The 20001-nt window shown below is 40.2% G+C and overlaps 4 protein-coding genes across 5 annotated transcripts; all 4 read right to left on the reverse strand.

The window, feature by feature from the left end:
• Positions 1-285: 285 nt before the first annotated feature.
• srsf6a (serine and arginine rich splicing factor 6a) lies at positions 286-3913 on the reverse strand. The gene is made up of 6 exons (XM_087781756.1): positions 3737-3913; positions 3249-3448; positions 1719-1852; positions 1455-1657; positions 1309-1371; positions 286-1166 (listed from the first exon to the last, which is right to left on the reverse strand). The coding sequence occupies exons 1-6, from the start codon at positions 3841-3843 to the stop codon at positions 836-838; spliced, it is 1038 nt and encodes a 345-aa protein (XP_087637882.1). The 5' UTR covers positions 3844-3913; the 3' UTR covers positions 286-835.
• An 831-nt stretch (positions 3914-4744) lies between these two features.
• On the reverse strand, positions 4745-8967 carry eif2s2 (eukaryotic translation initiation factor 2, subunit 2 beta). Its single transcript, XM_087781982.1, has 9 exons — positions 8860-8967; positions 6873-7056; positions 6687-6784; positions 6501-6570; positions 6260-6360; positions 6024-6172; positions 5895-5951; positions 5749-5834; positions 4745-5668 (listed from the first exon to the last, which is right to left on the reverse strand). Exons 1-9 carry the CDS (start codon positions 8872-8874, stop codon positions 5493-5495), a joined length of 936 nt encoding a protein of 311 aa, XP_087638108.1. The 5' UTR covers positions 8875-8967; the 3' UTR covers positions 4745-5492.
• Positions 8968-10090: 1123 nt separating this feature from the next.
• On the reverse strand, positions 10091-13605 carry LOC148058809 (charged multivesicular body protein 4b-like). Its single transcript, XM_087781681.1, has 5 exons — positions 13331-13605; positions 12191-12368; positions 12005-12116; positions 11809-11932; positions 10091-11149 (listed from the first exon to the last, which is right to left on the reverse strand). Exons 1-5 carry the CDS (start codon positions 13527-13529, stop codon positions 11085-11087), a joined length of 678 nt encoding a protein of 225 aa, XP_087637807.1. The 5' UTR covers positions 13530-13605; the 3' UTR covers positions 10091-11084.
• A 1073-nt stretch (positions 13606-14678) lies between these two features.
• Positions 14679-19404, reverse strand: LOC148058810 (vesicle-associated membrane protein-associated protein B-like). 2 transcript variants are annotated; one of them, XM_087781680.1, is made up of 6 exons: positions 19183-19404; positions 17998-18150; positions 17819-17922; positions 17519-17599; positions 16771-16902; positions 14679-15972 (listed from the first exon to the last, which is right to left on the reverse strand). In XM_087781680.1, exons 1-6 carry the CDS (start codon positions 19238-19240, stop codon positions 15802-15804), a joined length of 699 nt encoding a protein of 232 aa, XP_087637806.1. In that variant the 5' UTR covers positions 19241-19404; the 3' UTR covers positions 14679-15801. The 2 variants fall into 2 exon arrangements, with proteins under 2 accessions (XP_087637806.1, XP_087637805.1); XM_087781679.1 differs by having other exon boundaries at positions 16771-16953; positions 19183-19402.
• Positions 19405-20001: the final 597 nt, after the last annotated feature.

Genomic DNA, 20001 nt, shown 5'->3' on the forward strand with positions numbered 1-20001 from the left:
TCAACATTATTGCTTTAGCGCCAAAGTGCCGCACGGAGAGCAGAAACATGAATTAAAATGCTTGGGGAAAAACCGGTTTTAAAGCCGTCCTCGAGGTTTTCATGCAGAGAAATTACATTTTAGTGGAGAAATTAGCGGTATTAGGGAGGTTTTTGGACCGAAATTTGGCTCACCAGCTCTGATCTCCTGCGGCCCCGTGCTGTGCAGTGCGCATGCGCCGGCAGCGCTCGTTAGAAACCGGTTAAATCGTTAAAAACCTTGACTTTGTATCAATAATAGAGAACATTTGTCTACTACACTTTATTTGAAAAAGGGAAAAACATTTATAGGATCAAACGCTTGCATGTCAAGTAATGATACTTTAAAAATGCTTTATTTCAATTGTGTCATAACAGAAAATTAAAACAAACCTGTAAGGACTAAAAAAAAAAGAAAAGAAAAAGTTGCCTGGGAGTTTAAAATGTTCAAATTGATGAATGCACAAATAAAATCTGAAGCACAACCCATAGACGTTAAAAGAAAGAGTCAGCGGTGACATACAAGGACCCATTTAAATGGTGTTGCCGTGTACATTGGCTTCATGAGACGATACATTCACCGACGACGCAAATGTTCACCGTGTCACGATGTTTTCAACAAAAACAAAAATCACGTCACAAGACCACTGAATAACACACAAAGTCTGTGAGGAGCTACTTTAGTCATACAAAAGGGCAGAATTCAGATGGAGAATTTAAATGCATGTTCAAATCAAACAAGAATTAAGCGAGACTATGAAGCGGACTTAAGTCTTCGACGACTGCTCGGGGGAAGGTATGTACACAAAACACGAGTCCTAATCCTGAGAGGGCGATCTGGAGCGGGAGCGAGACTTGGAGCGGGACACAGAGCGATTCTCTCTGGACTTTGACCGGCGCTCGTCTTTCTGCGGGGACGGAGAACGGGACGCCGACTTCGCCGCTCGCATCTCCCGACCATTCTCCATCGGGGAGGCGGAGCGACTGCGGGACCGCTTGTCCGGCACCACCTCCTTGGAGCGGCTCCTGGACTCGCGCTCGGACTTCACCTTGGGGCGAGAATTTGACTTGCGTGTTCCTGAACGAGAGCGGTCGCTGCGAGAGCGAGACTTCCTGTCTCCGGACTTTGAGCGAGACTTCCTTCCAGATCTTGACAAAGACAAAACACATGTTTAGATACTTTGTTTGATTAAACTTGGTTTTATTACCCAGATTCATAATGAAAAATATTTTAAACGGACAAACTAGTTTTATCATCGTTCAATACATTAAACCCGTTACTGTGCCTCACCTGGAGCGAGACCTAGACCGACTCCTGGGGCTCCTGCTGCGAGAGCGGCGGCGGCTTCTGGACCTGAGTAAATAAATAGCAAAAATGAGTGGATCTTGTTATCATTGTGGATTAAACATTCACCAGTAGATTAAATCAATTCGTACCTGGAGCGACTTCCCGAGTACGACTTGCGGCGACGAGGTTTTTCCTCCACCAGACGAATCTTCCTCCCATTGATGTCCGTCCCGTCGAGCTTGTCGATGGCTCGCTTCATGTCGGAGTACGAGCGGAACTCGATCACACCCTCGTTGGTTCGCTCCTTGTGTGCGTCGGCGTAGGTCACTTCTCCGACCTGACGCATGACATCCTGAGGATTGAAAACAAGTTAATAAACGAGATCACACGTCAAGTACACGTTAGATCGTCACCTTCAGGTCCTGCCAGCTGCAGCGACTGGACAGGTTCTCCACAATCAGACGATACTCAGTACGGACTGGAGGTCCAAACTTGTCCCGGGTCACTCGGCCGCCGCGGCTAAAACCACCACCACCACCACCACCACCTTATAAAAAAGAAACCACAGAATAAGAGTTAAAAAAAGGTGCCAACAAAAGGTGAAGCTTGAATAACTGATGTGTAAAGTTCTTATAGGAGGTCTAGAGGAGAATTTGATCAGTAAGAATGGAAAGATCTTACAGTCGCTGCTCTTTAAGAACAACACTGCATCTGTGTCCAGCAACCACGGTTCACTTCCACAAACACCTGCAGGTTGTTTAGCTGCACCAACAAATGCACATGTTCTTTTAAGATCTCCAAACACTGCTATACAGAGGAAAGTGAGGGATGTGTCACCGATCATCGGGTTTTCTATCGTTATCGAGATTAATTGACCACATTTATTTATTTTCAACTCACAACGTCACGTACATTGTAAGTTTGCACAAGTTCCGGTCGACTCATGTTTGCTGTCAACATAGAAACCAATGGCAAATCTCACCATCACCCTGGTCTATTGGCAAAAGGCTGCTGTCGTCATGGCTTCCGGTTAGGTCAGCCAAGGATCAAGGGGTCAAAGGTCACACACACATTGTAAGGTGAAAGCCAAGGCCAAACGGGACAGGCAGTCATCTTTAGCCTCAATGGACTCTCAGCCTCAGCCCGCAACTGGACTCTTTCAAATTGAAACATCAAGGACTTTGTTAATATTGAAATATAAACTGTAATTAAACCAGAGTCAAATACACATTTCACAGAAGAAGAAAAAAAAGACAAACTGGTAGATTAAATAAATTTAAATTGTTTATGCATATAAAATAGGAATTGATAAACATTTAACAGTTCATCCCAGATTAAGTAACTACTGATATATTTCAATGTTTTCGTTTCTCCTTATTATGTTCGTTAATGTATGCAGGTACATTAATGAATTATACAAATATTTAGTCTTTGACATAGTGCATTATCTTTCATTGAATGGTGTGTCTTTGTATAAATACTTTTCTGTGAATACTGGTTAACTGTAAAGTTGTTTTTTTTACGATTTAACACCAAGATATTCTTGTTTTTCTGTTTGTGCCATGTGTTGTGCATAGCCCAATTTAATTTCTGGATATTCAAGTTGGAATTTTAATTTAATTTTAAATAGTAAAGTCAATGTTGAGCAACATGTCATAATTGTGGATTTTTTTTTTGTAAAATAAAATGTAAATGAATTTCCTTTGACCAAGAACATTCATTTAAATAACATTAAAAGAAATAAGCCAGAGAGGGAGAACAAAAACACAGCCTTACCAACAAGTTCAGATCTGATAAACAAGGTGTTAAAAAGATGTTTAAAATAAGAAAAACACTAAGGTTGACTTTATGATGGGTTAAGATTAAAAGCTGTAAAGTGCAAAATAAACATGGGCTCATGATGAGGACACACTGGAGGAGGTTTGAGAGAAGAATAGACTTACTGCGTCCACCACCTCCCCAGGAGGAACCACCACCACCGTAGCCGCCTCCGCCTCCTCCTCCCCCGTCTCTGCTGTCCCGGTCTCTGCGTGGGCCCCGAGCATGCTCCACGATCACACGCTCCCCGCACAGCTCCTTCCCGTTCAGCTCGTACACGGCGTCGTCGGCGTCACGGTTGTCCTCGAACTCCACGAAGCCGTACCTGGAGAACAAGAGGCGGATCGTTGAACACAAGAGGGACGTAAACGAGGCCTACATGTTAGCGTCGAGGCGCCATGATGGCCACGCGGTAAATATCTCCCGCAACGTGTGGAAGAAGGCAAAGGGAAACAAAGGGACACATTTAATAATTAGTATATTCTCTCGAAGTGTGTAATAATCTACTAGCATTACAGTTAAAAAATTAAAGTTAGCTTTGCACTAGCTTAGATTAGCTTCGGCGCGCTAGCTCAGATGCTAACTAGCATTCTTCCGTAACTTCGCCACTTACCCATTCTTCAGATCCACTTCCATCAATTTGCCATAACCGCTGAAAAAACGGTCGATGTCCTTTTCGCGGACCTGGTAGCTCAGTCGACCGACGTACACACGAGGCATTTCTGCTGCTTTTCTCGACGGTTCCACACAGAGACGTAAAAGAACAACGCAACGCTCTGAGGTCCTCCGCCGGTGGGGGTCGCTAACACCACCGTATGGGTTTAAAGAGAAGAAGCGTCACTTCCGGGGCGGGGCTTGTTTATCTCAACAATGCCGTTTGCTGTTCATGATAACAAAAACTGTCTTTTATTCGTTCAATTAAAAAAAAGGGGGACTGTCTCTCTATTAGAATTGTGCACATGTGTACCTAATGAGATATGGAAAAAAAACAAGAATTTAAAGTATGTTTAAAAAATGTGTTTTCAAAGGTGAAACTGAACCAGTTTCGGGTTTGATTAAATAAACATATATATACACAAATTTCCTGATGGTACTTTTGACATCCTTCTTGATTAGGTATAAAAAAATATATTTTATCTACATGCATAAGTTCAGTAGGTGTCCCTATATTTTATTCGTGCAGGCTTTTCCTTGATTCTCTGCGACTCCTGTGCTTGTCTCTGTGTTTTCTTGATCCTATTTAGTATATATTTTAATTGTTTAAGCGCTTTGTGACCCTGGTCTGAAAACTCATCTCTGCAAATATTACTTACACATTTGTCTGTTATTATCCTTGAATATGATTAAATATTACTTACTCTCCTCAGAAATGTGGAAAAACGATATACAAAGGGTTTTCTATTGATCCATACAAACTCAGTGGGTGCAAGATTTTGTCCAAACAAAAAACTATAATGTATTCTTTCTTGAATTTTTATATTTCTATGGAGTGACCTTGATTGTCTAAATACAATTTATTATTTAAGAACATTAGTCGTGACTGCATTATTTGGTCCATTTGAAGAACACTGAGAAGTATTTGTAGGGACAAATAACATGACAGAACAAGAGAAACAAACAATGAGAGAGAATATTTTATTTTTGTTAAAAATTTTAAAATGATTTAAGCCAGATTTTCTTTCCTCAAACAAAAACAACCTCATTTTGGGTGACTTAGTTGCCATTATTATGTTATTCTCTTCACTTGATAATTTTTATTTAGCATTCAATGCTTGGATTTCATTTCAAATCACACGATCAGGGAAACCTCATTGGGTCCAGAGCATACTTCAGGGGTCTGTGCCACACGACCAGGAGGGTGTTCGTTAAGAACCAACTACTCTAGAAGTTGTCGTCGTGTCAGTCAATTTACTGCAATTACATCAGTGTTGCCTTTAATCAACATGAGCACAGTTTAGCAAGAGCAGAGAAAATGCAATTTTAAATGACGCAATGTTCAGAACTTTAGCGTAGACCACAAATATGTCGAGTCCTCGCACGTCGAGGACCTTTAACTGATGAGTCATGAGACCTTTCTCCCTGGAGAAGAAAGGGGAATACGCCAGAATCAAACCTTCAATACATCTTTTCCAAAGTGGGATCTACAACTGCAGCAGAAAAGTGTGACGTCACTAAAATCCATTGCATTGCGTAATAAATCTTGATCCCCGTCCGTCTGCTATGAATAAACTCTTCCTGCCAGGTCAAACCACAACAAAACTAAAGAACAGCCAAACCCTCTCGCAGTTCGATTCAGAGAGTCCTTTTTGATTCTCTAAAGGGGGGGGGGGGTCCACCTCCAGCCTCAGGCCGAGAGAGGAGCAGGCAGATTAGTTGGCTTTGGCGCGGAGCTGTGCCCTCTTGCCCGTCACGGCCTGGAAGCCGGTCTTGATGCTAGCAACGGAGCAACGCGAGTGACACGTCTCACACTGCAGGAAATAGAGACGAGTGTCCTTCTGCAGGATGGTGTCTGGAGAGCGGCAGGTGTGACACGTCACATACTCCTCTGCGGATTAGATAAGAAACGAAAATCAAACGGGAGCACGAGCGCAAGACGTCTAGAAGTAGAAATGGGTGTAAACTTACTGATATATCTCCTCAACACGTTTTCTATTTGTTTCTGTTGAAATCGTCCTTTAATGACCAGCTGGTTATTTCCATCTATGGAACCGCTGCGGAGATAAATGGTGAGTTTCTTTTAAATACCAGACTAGTATTCAAAGTAGTAGTACCTTGTTCCCAGCTCAGCCAACAGGAAAGCCAGCAGATGTTTGGGCTGCCGATGCAACCTGTGTTAAGACAATGTTAGTTTTGGGGAAACATCAAAACTTTGTGTCATGTAGCGCGAGGGAGGAGCTCACAGTTTGCAGATATCTGTGAAGTTGACGAAGGAGGTTTTCTTGGTTCCCACACGGACGACTTGTGGAGGCTTCATCACAAATTTACGCTTTTCTCCAGCAACCATGTCTGGGTTTTTCTCCCTCATAATGTTGAATACTCTGTTCAGCAGCTGAAACACAAAAAATATACACGTTAGTATTTAAACATAGTTGAGAATGCGTGTACTCCGGTTACACTTCTAAGTACTTATACCCACCTCGTCATAAGTGTAGTCTCGTTCAGTGCCCGCCCATGCTGGTCCGGTGGTCGAGACGAACGAGATGCCATCATTATTCTTCCCCTCGTCATCTTCCAAAGCTGGAACGTAAATGGTGTACGTTAGTCAAAAAAACTGGCTCTTCGGTTGAAAAAGTTTTAGACGGGGTTGTGATCCATTCTTAGATCACGTCCTGATGTTGCGATTCATTTAAGTTTCTTTGTCATTTCTTAAAACCTACCATCGTTGGCAGGAACCATGGAGTCGAGGTTGTCGTCATCCATGGCCTCATCGCCGTCAATTTTGAGATCCTGTTAAATCAAGAGAATAGATTCACGTTAAAGCTTGAACTCTGTGAGAAACTATTTGAAAACCCAGATAAAAGCAACACTAGGAAATATCATGGATAAAAATATATACATCTTACCTTCATTCCTTCTTCAGTTTCATCAAATACTTTTTTAATTTTTTTCTTCTTTTTCTTTTGGTTGAAGAAGTTTAGAACATTCAGGTCATCAGATGTTTCTGTGGAGGCCAAAGCAAACCGAACTATTTTAAAAACATCAATTAAAAAAAGTTTGGATTCAACAGAAGATAATTTGGCCAAACAAACCCTTTTTTCTGCCTTCATCTTCATCAAACTCCACCTCCTTGTCCTCGGCTGCTTCGGGTTCCGCTTCCTTGGCCTCAACCTCCTTCACTTCTTCTCCCCCTGCTCCCTCTCCTCCTTCCTCTTCGAGCATGAAGGGCTTCTTCTTCTTCTTCTTTTTCTTGGTCATGTTAGGGTCGAAAATCATCTGTGTATTTGAGAAACAACTGGCGTTAGTCAAGGTGAACTGGTCATACAAAAGAACTAAAATGTAGTTAAAAAAATGAACTACTCAACACTGAGAAACAAATTTCAAATGTAAAAAAAATATTATGAAATGACTAACACGGTACTGATCACTATACCATATACAACAGTTTTATTTAAAAAATATAATGAAAAAATATAGGAATAGGGTGTGACCTCTGTTAACATTTACCCAGTCTTGTTGAGAACAATGGCTTCAGACTAAGAAGTTCTTCAAAACATCTCATTTCCCAAAAGAATTGAATAGGTATTAATAAAGTTTTATCCAGTTTAAAAATCACATAAGCGTTGGGAGCATAAAACACAATTAAAGATTAGCATTTACAATCGACAGTCAACATATGTTAAAATGTTCAATTAAATAAAGTATGTAATCCATCGTGTGTTTGTGCTTCCTCGACAGAGGTCTTTCAGTGAGTTTCATGTTAGATGGTTCAATAGCTGCTGAACCGCTCTTTTCCCTGTTCAACTGCGGTTGCATTGTTGTCGTCACCAATACATAACAATATTTCATGACCTGGACACATGTTCTAGTTTATCTAGAATATTGATTGTTGTCAATCGACAAAAATCCCTCGCAAAAAATATTGATTTAATACCTACTATAGTAGAAGTTATACATCTGTAAATCTGACAAATATCTTTATATCCCTCGCAAAGAAATATTGATTTAATACCTACTATAGTAGAAGTTATACATCTGTAAATCTACCAAATATTTTTTCAATTGATGGATTATCTTGGAGCGAGTGCGACCATATTCATTCCTTCATGTTTAACGCTAATGTCATGATTTAATCAATTCCAAATACACTGTAACATTGCTTTATGTTTCCATCAATGTATACATTTAAACAACGTGTGGTGTGTTTGGTCAATCTGGGCAGTTTATTTGGGAGCTTCCATTTTCTTTGTTTAGCCAGCTTTTCTAATGACGCCAGACTTTTCTTACATGAGGGAAATATAAAGCAAGTTCTGACATTTTGAAATTTTGATTTAACAAACAGGTCAGACCTAAAGTATTTAACTCTATCGAGTTAAATAACTCCTCCTGAGACCATCCTGAGGGATCAATAAAGTTTTACCTTAGTTAATATTGACATGAGGTATTTTAAACCGGTTTTAATCATTTATAACTTTCTTAATATGCGTCTCAGGGAAATGATACTTGAATAGTCTTTAAAAGATAATCTTGGTTTCATAAATCAATTAACCTTCAACATGGTCCACACAGTAACACAATAGTACGTGGGTCTCAAACACTAAAATGCGTTACGTGAACGACACGTGAGCATTTTGATGTTGATCTAAAACATTCCTCGTCACATGTGATGTACATTTGATTGACATGAGCGTTAACGTTTGAACAGGTCTCAGATCAGCAGGTCTCAGATCAGCACAACCAGCCGGTACAACGAGCCACGTTAGCATTCGTGCTAAAGGCCAAATCTGATGCTAAACAAGCTCAGACTCTACTTTTTTAGTTCCCGCTACGATGACATGTGACGAGTTGAGATAAGAACCACACGAGCGACACGAGAGGCGTGAGTTCGCCAGAGAAGCGAGGCTTCGAGCGAGAGGACGAGGCTCGCCGTTAGCTCCGGAGCAACCATGTGAGAGTTCCTGCGGGTGATGGAGCGGCTGAGGCCCGTGTTCTCTTCTCCGCCTCCTCGTCTCTAAAATGCCCTCAAACATGCCGGCGACTCGACACGACATCACACCATCACGCCTGAGAAGAGCCTACCTCGTCTCCGGACATGTTTGCGGTCTAAGAAGCTCTGTTTCTTGCTGTTGCTCGTCAGGCACAAACGAACCGCTGCGCCCAGTGTTCTTGCATCAGCGGCGGAACTGCAGTGCGCAAGCGTCAAGTCAGGGCCGTGACGTCATGGTATCGCGAGATCACGCAGGGTCCGTTGAATCCGAATCAAAAAAACATGTTTATTGACAATATTGTAAACACAACACGATTTTTTTGTTGTATGAAGGACGATAAATGAGTCATGTATAGATAAATGTATGAATAAATGTATGAATAAATATCAAAATAAATTAATGACTTCTGATTTAATTTTTGTCAAAGAATGGATATTATTTTACGTAGGAATACACATTTTGACATTTATTTCTACGTTTATACATTTATTTATACATTTATTTTTACACAAGTAATTTATCGTCCTTCAGTAGAGATTTAAAAATAAATGAAATAAAATAATTTATTTAAATAATGAAACTATTCATTAATGCAATGAAATTAAATGATATGCATTAAATGAAATACTTGTTATTATTACTTGTTATTTCAAGTGTACCTATAAAAGGCAACTCAGCATCTCAACCGTTATTACAACACTTTGTTGTAAAAATATTTGCATTATATTTTTGCAATTATACTTATTACATTTGCACAAGACTGTATTTTGGTATTTTGTCTCTTTTGAATGAGTATTTTATGAATGCTACTGAAAACATACATAAATAATACGAATAAATACAAATAAGTATATAAAAAGTACACATGTATCTATGTTCAGATGAACCTTTCATCTATTGTTGCACACGTTGTAATCCACATGTGATCAGATATAGAATATTTGTATGAACAACATGTCGTTATAATGTTGATTTAAAAGACGTATTTTCCCTTAAGAAAACCGTCATGTCTAGAATAGAGCAAACAAAATGGCCGGGAATAATGAGTTAAACTCCATATCAAATGATAAATAATATATATTTCTTTATTTTTAATTCTGAATAAAAAAAATAGGAGCATTGGTTCTAAATTGTAAGAAAAAAGTTTAATAAAGTGTTTGAGAATCTTTATTTAAAGAGGCGACAATCTTATGGTTTATTTAAGATTTTGCAAGACTTTTCTACACAAATATAGAGTTTATCAATAGAACTGTGAACAAAAATACTCAGGTTTATTGAACTGCAGTGTTTCTTCCACACAAAAGACCAGAAACCGCACACCATTGACCTTGAAAACATTTAATGGTTTAGCAAACAGGAATAAATAAATGTCGATCCATTCACTGTCTCCGTGTGAGAAACGTTCCAATAACAACATTGAAAACGAGGCGTGAGATCCATCTACGGTTAATGACAACGGTTTATTCATGTTTTTTTATTTTATAAACATACAAAACTAAACCTGGATGTGAAGACAAACAGAATGTTGTGTTGCTTCTCAGTAACTTTCAGCTTCTGTTACATGCTACGCACAACTTGAACCTCTCGGGATCAAACACAAGAGTTTAAAACGGATATAAACGACAGAGATACACGAGGCAGGAATATCATTTTATGATGAATAAATACAAAACTAAAGATAATTTATGTTATATTTTATAACATACAAAAACATGCAGCAACAAACTAAAAAAAACAAATAATGAAGTTGGAGTAAATGAAGAGCATGTTACAGTACAAACTTCTACCATCAGTGCAGAATGAGTTCCTTCTCAATCCTGTTCAAAATGTAAAACTAATACAGATCTCGTTTGGTTTGTAAACAGAATAACGAGGTCACGACCTCCGACCTAAAGACATTAAAGTAGCTGCAAAACGAATCCTCGTAACACTGTTGTGGATAAAATGCAAACGTTAGATAAACTCTGGGATGAACAACGGACCCAGGATGTGCTTAATACTGTTGAAAATACTTCATATACGTAGTGTGTGAAATGACTGGAGTAAAAGAACACAAACTATAATACAGACTGTAGCTCGTGAAAGCAGCTTAGATCCTGCTGGTCCAGTGCTGGCATCAAACAATCAGATATAGTGTGGAGTGACGTCTGTGACACAACGTCCGAGCTGTGGAGGGAGACGTTGGTGTTTGACTGGCATTCAAGGACACACACACACACACACACACACACACACACACACGAAAACACTCGTTCACAACGACGCCGTCAGTCCTTTCTCGTCCCTTCTTGTTCGTCCAGTTCCCTCACCGGAGCTTCACACGGCTTCCATGGACCAGCGCTGCAGCTCCTCCATGTCGTCGTCGTCTTCTTCTCTCTTGGCTTCAGTGAAGGAAAGATGGAGATTTGAAACATAATCGAGGCTGAAACCAGTCGAAATATTAACCTTCTTTCTCCGCTGTGAGAGAAAACTGGTCAAATTACTACATAAAGAATCAAAAAGTTACTAATTTTTAGTTGTTTTTAAGAAAAATGAAGACGCTCTGTGTAACAATATTCTATAAACTAAGGGACTATTTTGTGTGAAGCTCCTACAGAACTAAATTAATTAATTAATTAACTAATAACAATTTTGTTGACGTTTGTCACATTTATTGAACAAAAATGTTAAAATAAAATTAATATATTTTAAAGGTTAACATATTTACTATCGTTCTAAATATTAATCAGTTTAAATGTATTAATTCATTTTCTAGCGCTTTATCCCTCGCGGGGAGACTGGAGTCTATCCCAGTATCATAGGGTGAGAGGCAGGGGACACCCTGGACAGAACGCCAGTCTGACGCATGACACAGACAACCATTCACACACACACTCATACCTATGGACCATTTCCCTCAAGTTCTTAATCAACCTCTGTATGTTTTTGGACTGTGGGAGGAAACCGGAGTTCCCGGAGTAAACCCACGCGACACGGAAGAACATACACACTCCACACAGAAAAGTCATTTTAATTCCTCTCAACGTCCGCGGTCTCTCACCTGGTCTGGACGGTAACGACGTTGAAGGCACATTTGGAAGCGGGACGTTCTCCGGTCCGATCACCAGCAGGTTCTTGTCCAGCTCTTCTTGCTCTAGAAGGTCCAGCTCGGCCAACAGGTCGTCCTGGTTCCACAAACACAGATGAGCCTCCAGACACACGTTCACACTCCAGTAACAACAGAAACATCAACCCACGTCGTCAAATTCTTCTCCTCCGACGGGTTTGGAGATGGCGTCCGAGATCTCCTGAGCAAGTTCATGTTGCTCCGTGATGTCCTGGATCAGGTCGTCCACCTGCTCGATGTCCCTGGAGGCACGAAGAGGAAGAATGACAACAGAGTCGTAAACGACATCAAGATAGTTGGAGGAATCCTCGCTCACATGTTTTCATGGGCGGCCTTGAAGGCTTTGGCAGCGAAGTCCATGTTCTTGAACACCTCAGTGTTGGTGTTGGCGTTCTCCAGGGACATGCGCTGGTACTCGATGGTGGACAGGGTTCCATCGATCTGGGCCAGTTGCTTCTCGTAGCGCTTCTTTCTTTTCAAAGCCTGCAGAGCCGCTGGAGACACAACACACTTATTGAGCCTTTCAAAGTGAAATGAAGTAATAGTAGTACGTTATGTTTACAAAGAAATGAAAATATACTCATATAAACTTATATTATATCTATGATAATATTGGTGTATATTGTGAAGAATCTGTCAATACAATACATATTAGGATACGTATATAGTGATAGTGTAGTAACAAGTATATATGTGTAGTATTGTCCAGTACTTGACTCTGGTGTTGTGATAGTGTAGTAACAAGTATATATGTGTAGTATTGTCCAGTACTTGACTCTGGTGTTGTGATAGTGTAGTAACAAGTATATATGTGTAGTATTGTCCAGTACTTGACTCTGGTGTTGTGATAGTGTAGTAACAAGTATATATGTGTAGTATTGTCCAGTACTTGACTCTGGTGTTGTGATAGTGTAGTAACAAGTATATATGTGTAGTATTGTCCAGTACTTGACTCTGGTGTTGCAGAATGTACAGACCACATGACTCTTGACTCACTGTATCCTCTCGTCCTCAGTCGACGCCAGGATATTACTAGATTGCCATCTAGTGGCCGGAAATTTAATTTTAACACAAAAACGAACAAATACAATATTTCTGTTAATTGTAACTTCACAAAAAATGTATCTTTTATTTGACACACACTTTATTAAAATATAAACCATAAAATAACTCAGATAAAAATTAAATATGATTTATTAAATATCGATACAATATTGTGAAAGAAATATGGAGATATATAGATATAAATAGGTTAAAATATTGATACAACTAATTTATAACTATCTACATCTCACATGTAATTGTAGTTTTATTTATGTACATTTTAGAGGCTGAGTATTGAGTATTTATCCCTGGGTCACAGATGTAGCAGCCACAGCTAACATGCTAACAGCACAACCATCTTTAAATCCCCAGCCGGGGTCACAGAGAGGGTCAGAGTTTTTATAAACCTCACCTCTTTTGTTTTTCGTGCCGTTCTTCTTGGCCACCTGCACCTCCTGCTCGATCTTCTGCTCCAAATGTTCCTGTTTCTTGCCCAGCATGTCCTCGGTCTCTCGCAGCTTCTGGATCGCCTCCTGCGGACTCGGACCCTTGCCCGCCTTCCCGCCCACTCCGAAGATCTTGTTGATGAGCGAGGACATGTCTGCGACCATGAACCAGAACCACGAATGTACGAGACGAGAAGGTTCGAGGTTCTGCTGATGCTCGTCTGTTGATGTTGCTGCACTTCCTGCACCAGGCCCTATGACGTCATGCTGCGTTCACGGCGCGCCGCTGTTGCTTGGAGACTGAAGATGGACATTCTTTTGATTATTAATCCTGAAACTAACTGTTCATTTATAAAGGGTTTTAAGCCTCTCAGAATACATTTTATTAACCGTTAAACTTGTGAAAAAGTGTTTTAATTTTGCCCTTTATAATCTGTTTTTATTTTGTAACGTACAGTTGATGAGTTCTGTTTTATCATTTAGAATATTTTCTTTTGAAACAAACCACCGAATAGGTAACTGGTGCCATCTTCAGAATCACAATTATTATTTAAATTATTTGTATTTCTATTGTCAGTGAAGAGTTGCACCAACTAGGGATGTCCTTCGGTACAAAAGTGTAAATAAAACGAGAAAAAAATGAGCTTAAACATGAATAAAAAAGCTTGAGAATTTAGCGAAAGCAGAACGTGTGTAAAATGGAAAGTTGCAAGTGAAGTTATATACTTCTCATATTTTGTATTGTAATATTTTATTAGCCATTTTAACGTCTCCAGCTTTACTAATCTCGTCCACATTTATTTTATCCTGTACTAAAATCACCATCAACAATTCTGTGTTACGGTTTTCTGATTCTGATATTTAATATAGTATTTAATATCCAGTATACAGAAGGAATACCACGAAATAAAGGCTCAGAGTTTTGCAAAGAACACATTTGGTCCATTTTCGATCAGAAGAACAATCTCTGGGACAATATGTTGAGAAAAAGTTGCTAATTGTTGCATAAATGTGTAGATATGCAAACAATTGACGAGAGGATTTACCCGATAGATATTGGAAACTAACAGTTATATTGTATTTAATTAGAGGTTTGTTTTACTGGCAATTTTCTTTTACATCCGTCACATCTGGTCGACTCCGTGATGGATCAGCAAATGCATCAAACAAAAAGATTATCCTTTAGATCTCGTGACACAGATTCATGTATTCATCTTAAACACCAGACATGTTGAGGGTTCACGTGTTTTAATTATTCATGGTGCTACAAGGTCAAGCGTCCGTCCTCGACGACAGTTTAAGAATCGCCAGTGATCGGTTTGATACATTTTATTGTCATGTACATACAAAAGAGTATCCAATTATTGTGTGGTTAACCAGGTGTGTGTGATGTCAAGTCAAATGTAGTGTGTGTTCACAGGTTCACCCCAGACTCCCTAGTGTTAGCGACATTTCTCTCGACTGTGATTGGTCAAATGATAACACATGTAGCACCACAGTCAAATCAATAATAAATGCTAAATGATAGAAAAACAAAATGGTCCCTTCCTTAAAGACAGTGATGGTGTCACCATGACAGATCTACACTGGAAATAAAGTCAAATAATTTATGCCATGCAGTGGAAAGCTAAGTATTGGAGGAAATGAAAAGAGCAAACGATAGCTTTGTACAGCAGACGGAGGGCAAAAATAAAACAAAACTATTGCTGCATACTGTTTTATTTATAGTTTTGCATTCAAATCCTTCAAGGTTTCCCTGTTTCGTTAGCTTGTGACCATGTTTAGATTTAAGCATAAGATTCTCCACAAGCCAAAGTACAGTATGGTAAGACTAATACTCACATGTTCTGTGATGGGACTAACAGTTAGTGGGGCGAACACGCGTCCAGTCACACCAGCCCTCCCACACAAACACAAACGGCGTGTCCTGGCTCGCACGATGATGTCATGTCAAGAAGGTGAAGACGCAGAGTCCAACTCTCCATGGAGGTTATCAGTAATACGTGGAAGAGAGGTCGCAGGAGTGTTGCACCCTTTTCTTTACACGACACGAGGACTCGGACTTCGGCGCGACCGAAGACCCGAGACGCTCGGCCAGAATGTGAAGCCACACAAAAGACACACACGCACACACACACACACACACTGCTAACTAACTGTGCAAGTTTGGGTCGATCCTTTGGAGATGAAGGGATGGACGGAGAGAACAGAACAGAGGTGATTATTTCAGAAAGAAAAAAAAACAGCAAGACTTGTGACAAAACAATCACACTTAAAACTTTTGTCTTCCTTCTTTTTTCTCTTTATACATTAAATAATTCTCCACCCAGACGCGTGATATTGCCGTACATGTCGAAAGAAAGAAAGAAGAGTAATCAACAGAAACCTAAACACACCCCCCGACTCCTGTCGCTCAGGCACGCCTGTCCGTCCGGGTCTAAATGACCAGCTTGCCGATGATGACTCCGATGACGAAGAAGAGGACGCACAGCGCCAGCACACGAGTGCTGAGGCCTTCATCTCGCATGGCAGAGGACGCCATGATGGAGGAGGAGCCGTGAGAGGCGGACGCTGACGTCACCTTCCTCTTCCTCAAGCCGTCGTCCTCCTGAGGGGAAGGATGGGCATCAAGAGATCAGTCTACGGTTTAGTCACACTTCCTAAATGATTAGTCCTTTATTGACCGAGAACAACAAGGATGCACCGGATTATAAGGCGCATAGAATAAAAGATACAGTCAAACGTTTGACTGGGGTTGTGTTATCATCCATAGATAAAGCTGAGCTAAGGGGAACGTCAACAAAACAATCCGATAAAGTCAAACTTTATTAAGCGTTCTGACAACTCCGTTCACTCCCATGGTAAAGATGTTCCAATGATGTTTAAAAGGCTTCAAGCAGCAGCGCACGAGACAGTGAAGTTGAGCGCATGTATGACAGCTAGAGCGCACGTGTATGACACGTTGAACGCACTTGTGTGACTGGTTGAGTGCGCAGCAGAGTGATTTTTAGTGTACAACAACCAAGACACACTCGCTCAAAATGATGGCAGTAATCTTACTCCATAGACGTCCGCCATGATGTGACGTGCGTTGTAAATCCCACCCCGTGACGACACAATGACGTAATCCCGCCCAAGGCGTGTCGGCCCAGAGTCATGAACGTGTTTGTAAACAAGTAACTCCAGGTAATGTTCATATATAAGGCGCACTGTCGTATTTTGAGAAAATTAAAGGCTTTTAAGAGAACCTTATAGTGCGGAAAATACGGTAATAAGATAGTTAAACAACGCCTCAGTATTAACTATTTTCAAGAATATCAAACATTAAACAAAAGAACCTTCAGGATTATTTATGGTATAAAGCCTCAGATGCTCCCTTTAAATTGTTCCAGGTGTAGTCGCTCACCCGGATCTGTCTGTTTTCCTCCCGTAACCGTTGCACTTCCATCTGCAGACGCTTGCACTCCTCCATGATCTTCTTGACTTCTCCGTCGTCCAGCGAAGCACTGGCTGACTTGGGCAGCACACTGTGCTCCGTCTTAACAGAGGGGGCAGAGGAGGTCACCGTTTTGTCGGCCTCGCTCTCGTGCTGTGGAGGGTCGGGGGGTCGGGGGGCGAGAGGGCGAGGTCGCATGCAAAAGATGGGATGAGAACCAAAACAACTCAGAAGTGAATGAATGATTAAAGAAACGGTGTCGATAAAGTTGGATGACATGACGTAAACGTGATCATACGACTTGAATATGAATTTATTACACTGATTTTTTTAAAACGGCATCACATTTATAGCACTTTTTCTACATAACATTTTTTACATTTAACTTTCGGACAATTAATTATTTAGACAGAATATAAACAGTGCTAGAAATTGGATGTTTTTTTTAATTAAAAAAGTGATTTTGATGCCGTCTTAGAAACTAATATTTCCATGTAAATGTGTTTACTAAACGTGTATGACTTGATATCTGTAAAGTTTTGATGAGAACAGAAATATGCTAAATATTACAGACCATATTATCAGAAAGGACATGATTGAAGTTGAAGTAAAAACAAGTGCATGAAGTGTGCATGTGTTCATGAACCAATGAAAACTCAAAAGTGGTGATGTGATAACACACAGTACTTTGAAAGTGATTTAAGTTACTTTTACTCACAGCTTTGTCATTTTCTACAGGCATCTCGAACGCACACCGCAGCTTAGAATCCATCAGCTCCTCTGGCTTCGCTTCCTTCCACTTTGGACGAGAAGATAATCCAGTCAAAGATGATTAAATCAGGATGTTTCAGATACAATATTGTTTGGTTTTTCACTTTTCACACGACCTAAAGAACGTCTTGATATCAAGCATCTTAATACAATCACAACCTGCAGGATCAGTTACTTAGTAATACTATATATTGTAAATCATTTTAGCTAGTGACACATTAGCCTTCGTGGGATTTCAAATACTTACAACTCCTTCCATGTCAGTCATGTCGTACGGAGCCAACATGGACTGAACCATGAATTTGTGCTTGCTCTTTTCATTTGGGTCATATTCAAATGGTTGAAGCATAACTGCCAGAACAAAAGAGAAAACAAGATTAACAAAAGACATGTAAAGTCCAACTTTAAGGCAAGTACGTCACTGACCCGACACGTTAATGGAGGTTCTGCCGTCGATGATGCCACTGTTGGGGCGCACACAGTACCTGCGTGGAGCAGTGGTCTTGACTTTGAAACATACATTCCTATCTGTGGGGTTGATGAGCTTCAAAGTGGCAGTGACTACGTCTGTAAATGGACCTGAGGAGAGAAAACAAAACAAGTACAGTCAACTCTTAGAACCATATCTTCCTTATGTTACCATTAAACCTTGTTTTTCTCTCACACAAGTCTCATAATTTCCAAGATCAGTAACATCGAGTCTAGAAAACCCGGGTGAGTGCACGCATTATAAATATAACAAGCACTACATGGATTTCTTCTCAATACACGGCTCAGGACCAGAGGAGAGAAATCCTTCCAGGCTGTTGCTCCTAAGCTTTGGAACCATCTTCTCTGTCTTTGCTCTTGATGATCTACTGACTCCTTCAAGAAACATCTTAAGACGTTTTTATTTGTTCAGGCTTTTCCTTCATTTTCTGGAACTCCTGTTGTGTTATCAGTTTTATCACGACCTTTAAAGTATATACTTTATTGAGTATTGTTTAAGCGCTTTGTGACCCTGGTATGGAAAAGCGCTATATAAATAAAGATGACTTACAATGTAGTCAAATAAAACACGTTCTATGCAAATGACAGTTACTATAGTACATCAAGTACACGGTACCAAGGTTATATCATCTTAGGACCATTACATTCCTATGCTTCTGAATTCTGCTGCAGTTCTTAACGACTGTAATCTACAAATCTGAAGAGGAATGTTTCGATCATCTGAATTTAAATGTTGTGAAATGAGCTGCTAATTCTGCAGAGTAGATCCGGTCGGCAGTAGAAAATACTAGAACAAATACACGTCCAGTTACACCGTTGCAGCGTCTCTAAGTGCAGACATTCAACCACTGGTGATATTATGGAAGTAACGACGCGGTTCGACACAAATGAATGAGCTTCGATCGGCCTTCCTGACGTTGCAGTGACAGCTAGCATAGCTAGCAGCTAACAAGCTAGCTCCCTAGTATCGTCGCACCGATATCGCACTTATGAAGATAAACTGCGTCTTATTGACGAGCTCGGACGGATTTTAACAGTATATCGTCAGAAAAGTCAACCCAGGAACCGAATGTTTCTATTTCTAAAGCGGTCGTTCGGCTCCTGGCCCTGCCCTGAAGGTACCTCTGAATTTGAGTTCGTGTTGCGGTTCTAGCACCAGGACTTGTTCTTGTCTGGCCATGACCCAGAGCGTCTTCAGGTGACCCGGGGAGGACGTTAGATTGGCTCCCGGCCGTCCACGGCTGGTCTTCGGGAGGAAGGAGACGGAACAAACACCGCCTTCGGAGGCTGACTGGATGACTGCCACCGACAGCTGCTGGAGGCTAACGAGCTAATGCTAACTTGCTGAGCGGAGGAGGGAGGGGCGGGAGGAAGTCGCCGAGGGGCGGGGTTTAAGTGCGTGATGACGTCAGCGCGACACAAACGGCGATTATTTCCAGCAAATGTTTTATAACATGACATTTAAATCACATAATATCTCAAAATATGTTCAGCGCAATCGTTACCTATTGTTTATAACTGCGTGTTTACATTTACTGCTACATTCTAGTAATGACGTCAATGCTTTGACATGTTTTGTATTCATTTAATTTCGACTATTACGTAGTTATTCTTCCTTAACCTAATCCAAGAATACATATAAAGATCAATATTATTTTGAACGTGTATTCATTTTATATGGCCTGCCTTTCACAAAACTATCAATTTGTTATGCAAAACTCCTGAAACTTTGAAATAAGAATGATTTATGGTTTATTTATAATAAGTATATTTTTAAGAGTAAAACATATGGGGATGTAATTGTTCATGTTCTCCAGCTTGAGTCTATGTTATAATAGCAAAAAACATTGTTTGGACTCTTTTTTTTTAAATCCTATTACACTTTAATTAACAAATCTTTGTGTCCAATAACCGAGAACTTTATTTAAACTACGACCATAT

Source organism: Callionymus lyra, chromosome 19 (genome assembly GCF_982586985.1).
Source record: "Callionymus lyra chromosome 19, fCalLyr1.hap1.1, whole genome shotgun sequence".
Taxonomy (NCBI): Eukaryota; Metazoa; Chordata; class Actinopteri; order Syngnathiformes; family Callionymidae; genus Callionymus; species Callionymus lyra.

Excerpts from the sequence above, each read along its gene's own strand:
- LOC148058810 (XM_087781679.1), bottom strand. The coding sequence starts at position 19,240 with ATGGCCAGACAAGAACAAGTCCTGGTGCTAGAACCGCAACACGAACTC. Across the intron at positions 17,600-17,818 it reads TGACTGACATGGAAGGAGTT|TGGAAGGAAGCGAAGCCAGA; the intron begins GTAAGTATTTGA and ends TCTCGTCCAAAG. Across the intron at positions 15,973-16,770 it reads AGGAAAACAGACAGATCCGG|GAGGACGACGGCTTGAGGAA; the intron begins GTGAGCGACTAC and ends CCTTCCCCTCAG.
- srsf6a (XM_087781756.1), bottom strand. The coding sequence starts at position 3,843 with ATGCCTCGTGTGTACGTCGGTCGACTGAGCTACCAGGTCCGCGAAAAG. Across the intron at positions 1,853-3,248 it reads CTGGGGAGGTGGTGGACGCA|GTGGTGGTGGTGGTGGTGGT; the intron begins GTAAGTCTATTC and ends CTTTTTTATAAG. Across the intron at positions 1,167-1,308 it reads CGGTCTAGGTCTCGCTCCAG|ATCTGGAAGGAAGTCTCGCT; the intron begins GTGAGGCACAGT and ends GTCTTTGTCAAG.
- eif2s2 (XM_087781982.1), bottom strand. Across the intron at positions 5,952-6,023 it reads TTCACAGATATCTGCAAACT|GTTGCATCGGCAGCCCAAAC; the intron begins GTGAGCTCCTCC and ends GTCTTAACACAG. Across the intron at positions 5,669-5,748 it reads CGTGTTGAGGAGATATATCA|AGGAGTATGTGACGTGTCAC; the intron begins GTAAGTTTACAC and ends TCTAATCCGCAG.
- LOC148058809 (XM_087781681.1), bottom strand. The coding sequence starts at position 13,529 with ATGGTCGCAGACATGTCCTCGCTCATCAACAAGATCTTCGGAGTGGGC. Across the intron at positions 12,369-13,330 it reads CGGCACGAAAAACAAAAGAG|CGGCTCTGCAGGCTTTGAAA; the intron begins GTGAGGTTTATA and ends TTGTGTCTCCAG. Across the intron at positions 11,933-12,004 it reads GAGGAGAAGAATTTGACGAC|GACGACCTGTTGGCCGAGCT; the intron begins GTGGGTTGATGT and ends TTGTGGAACCAG.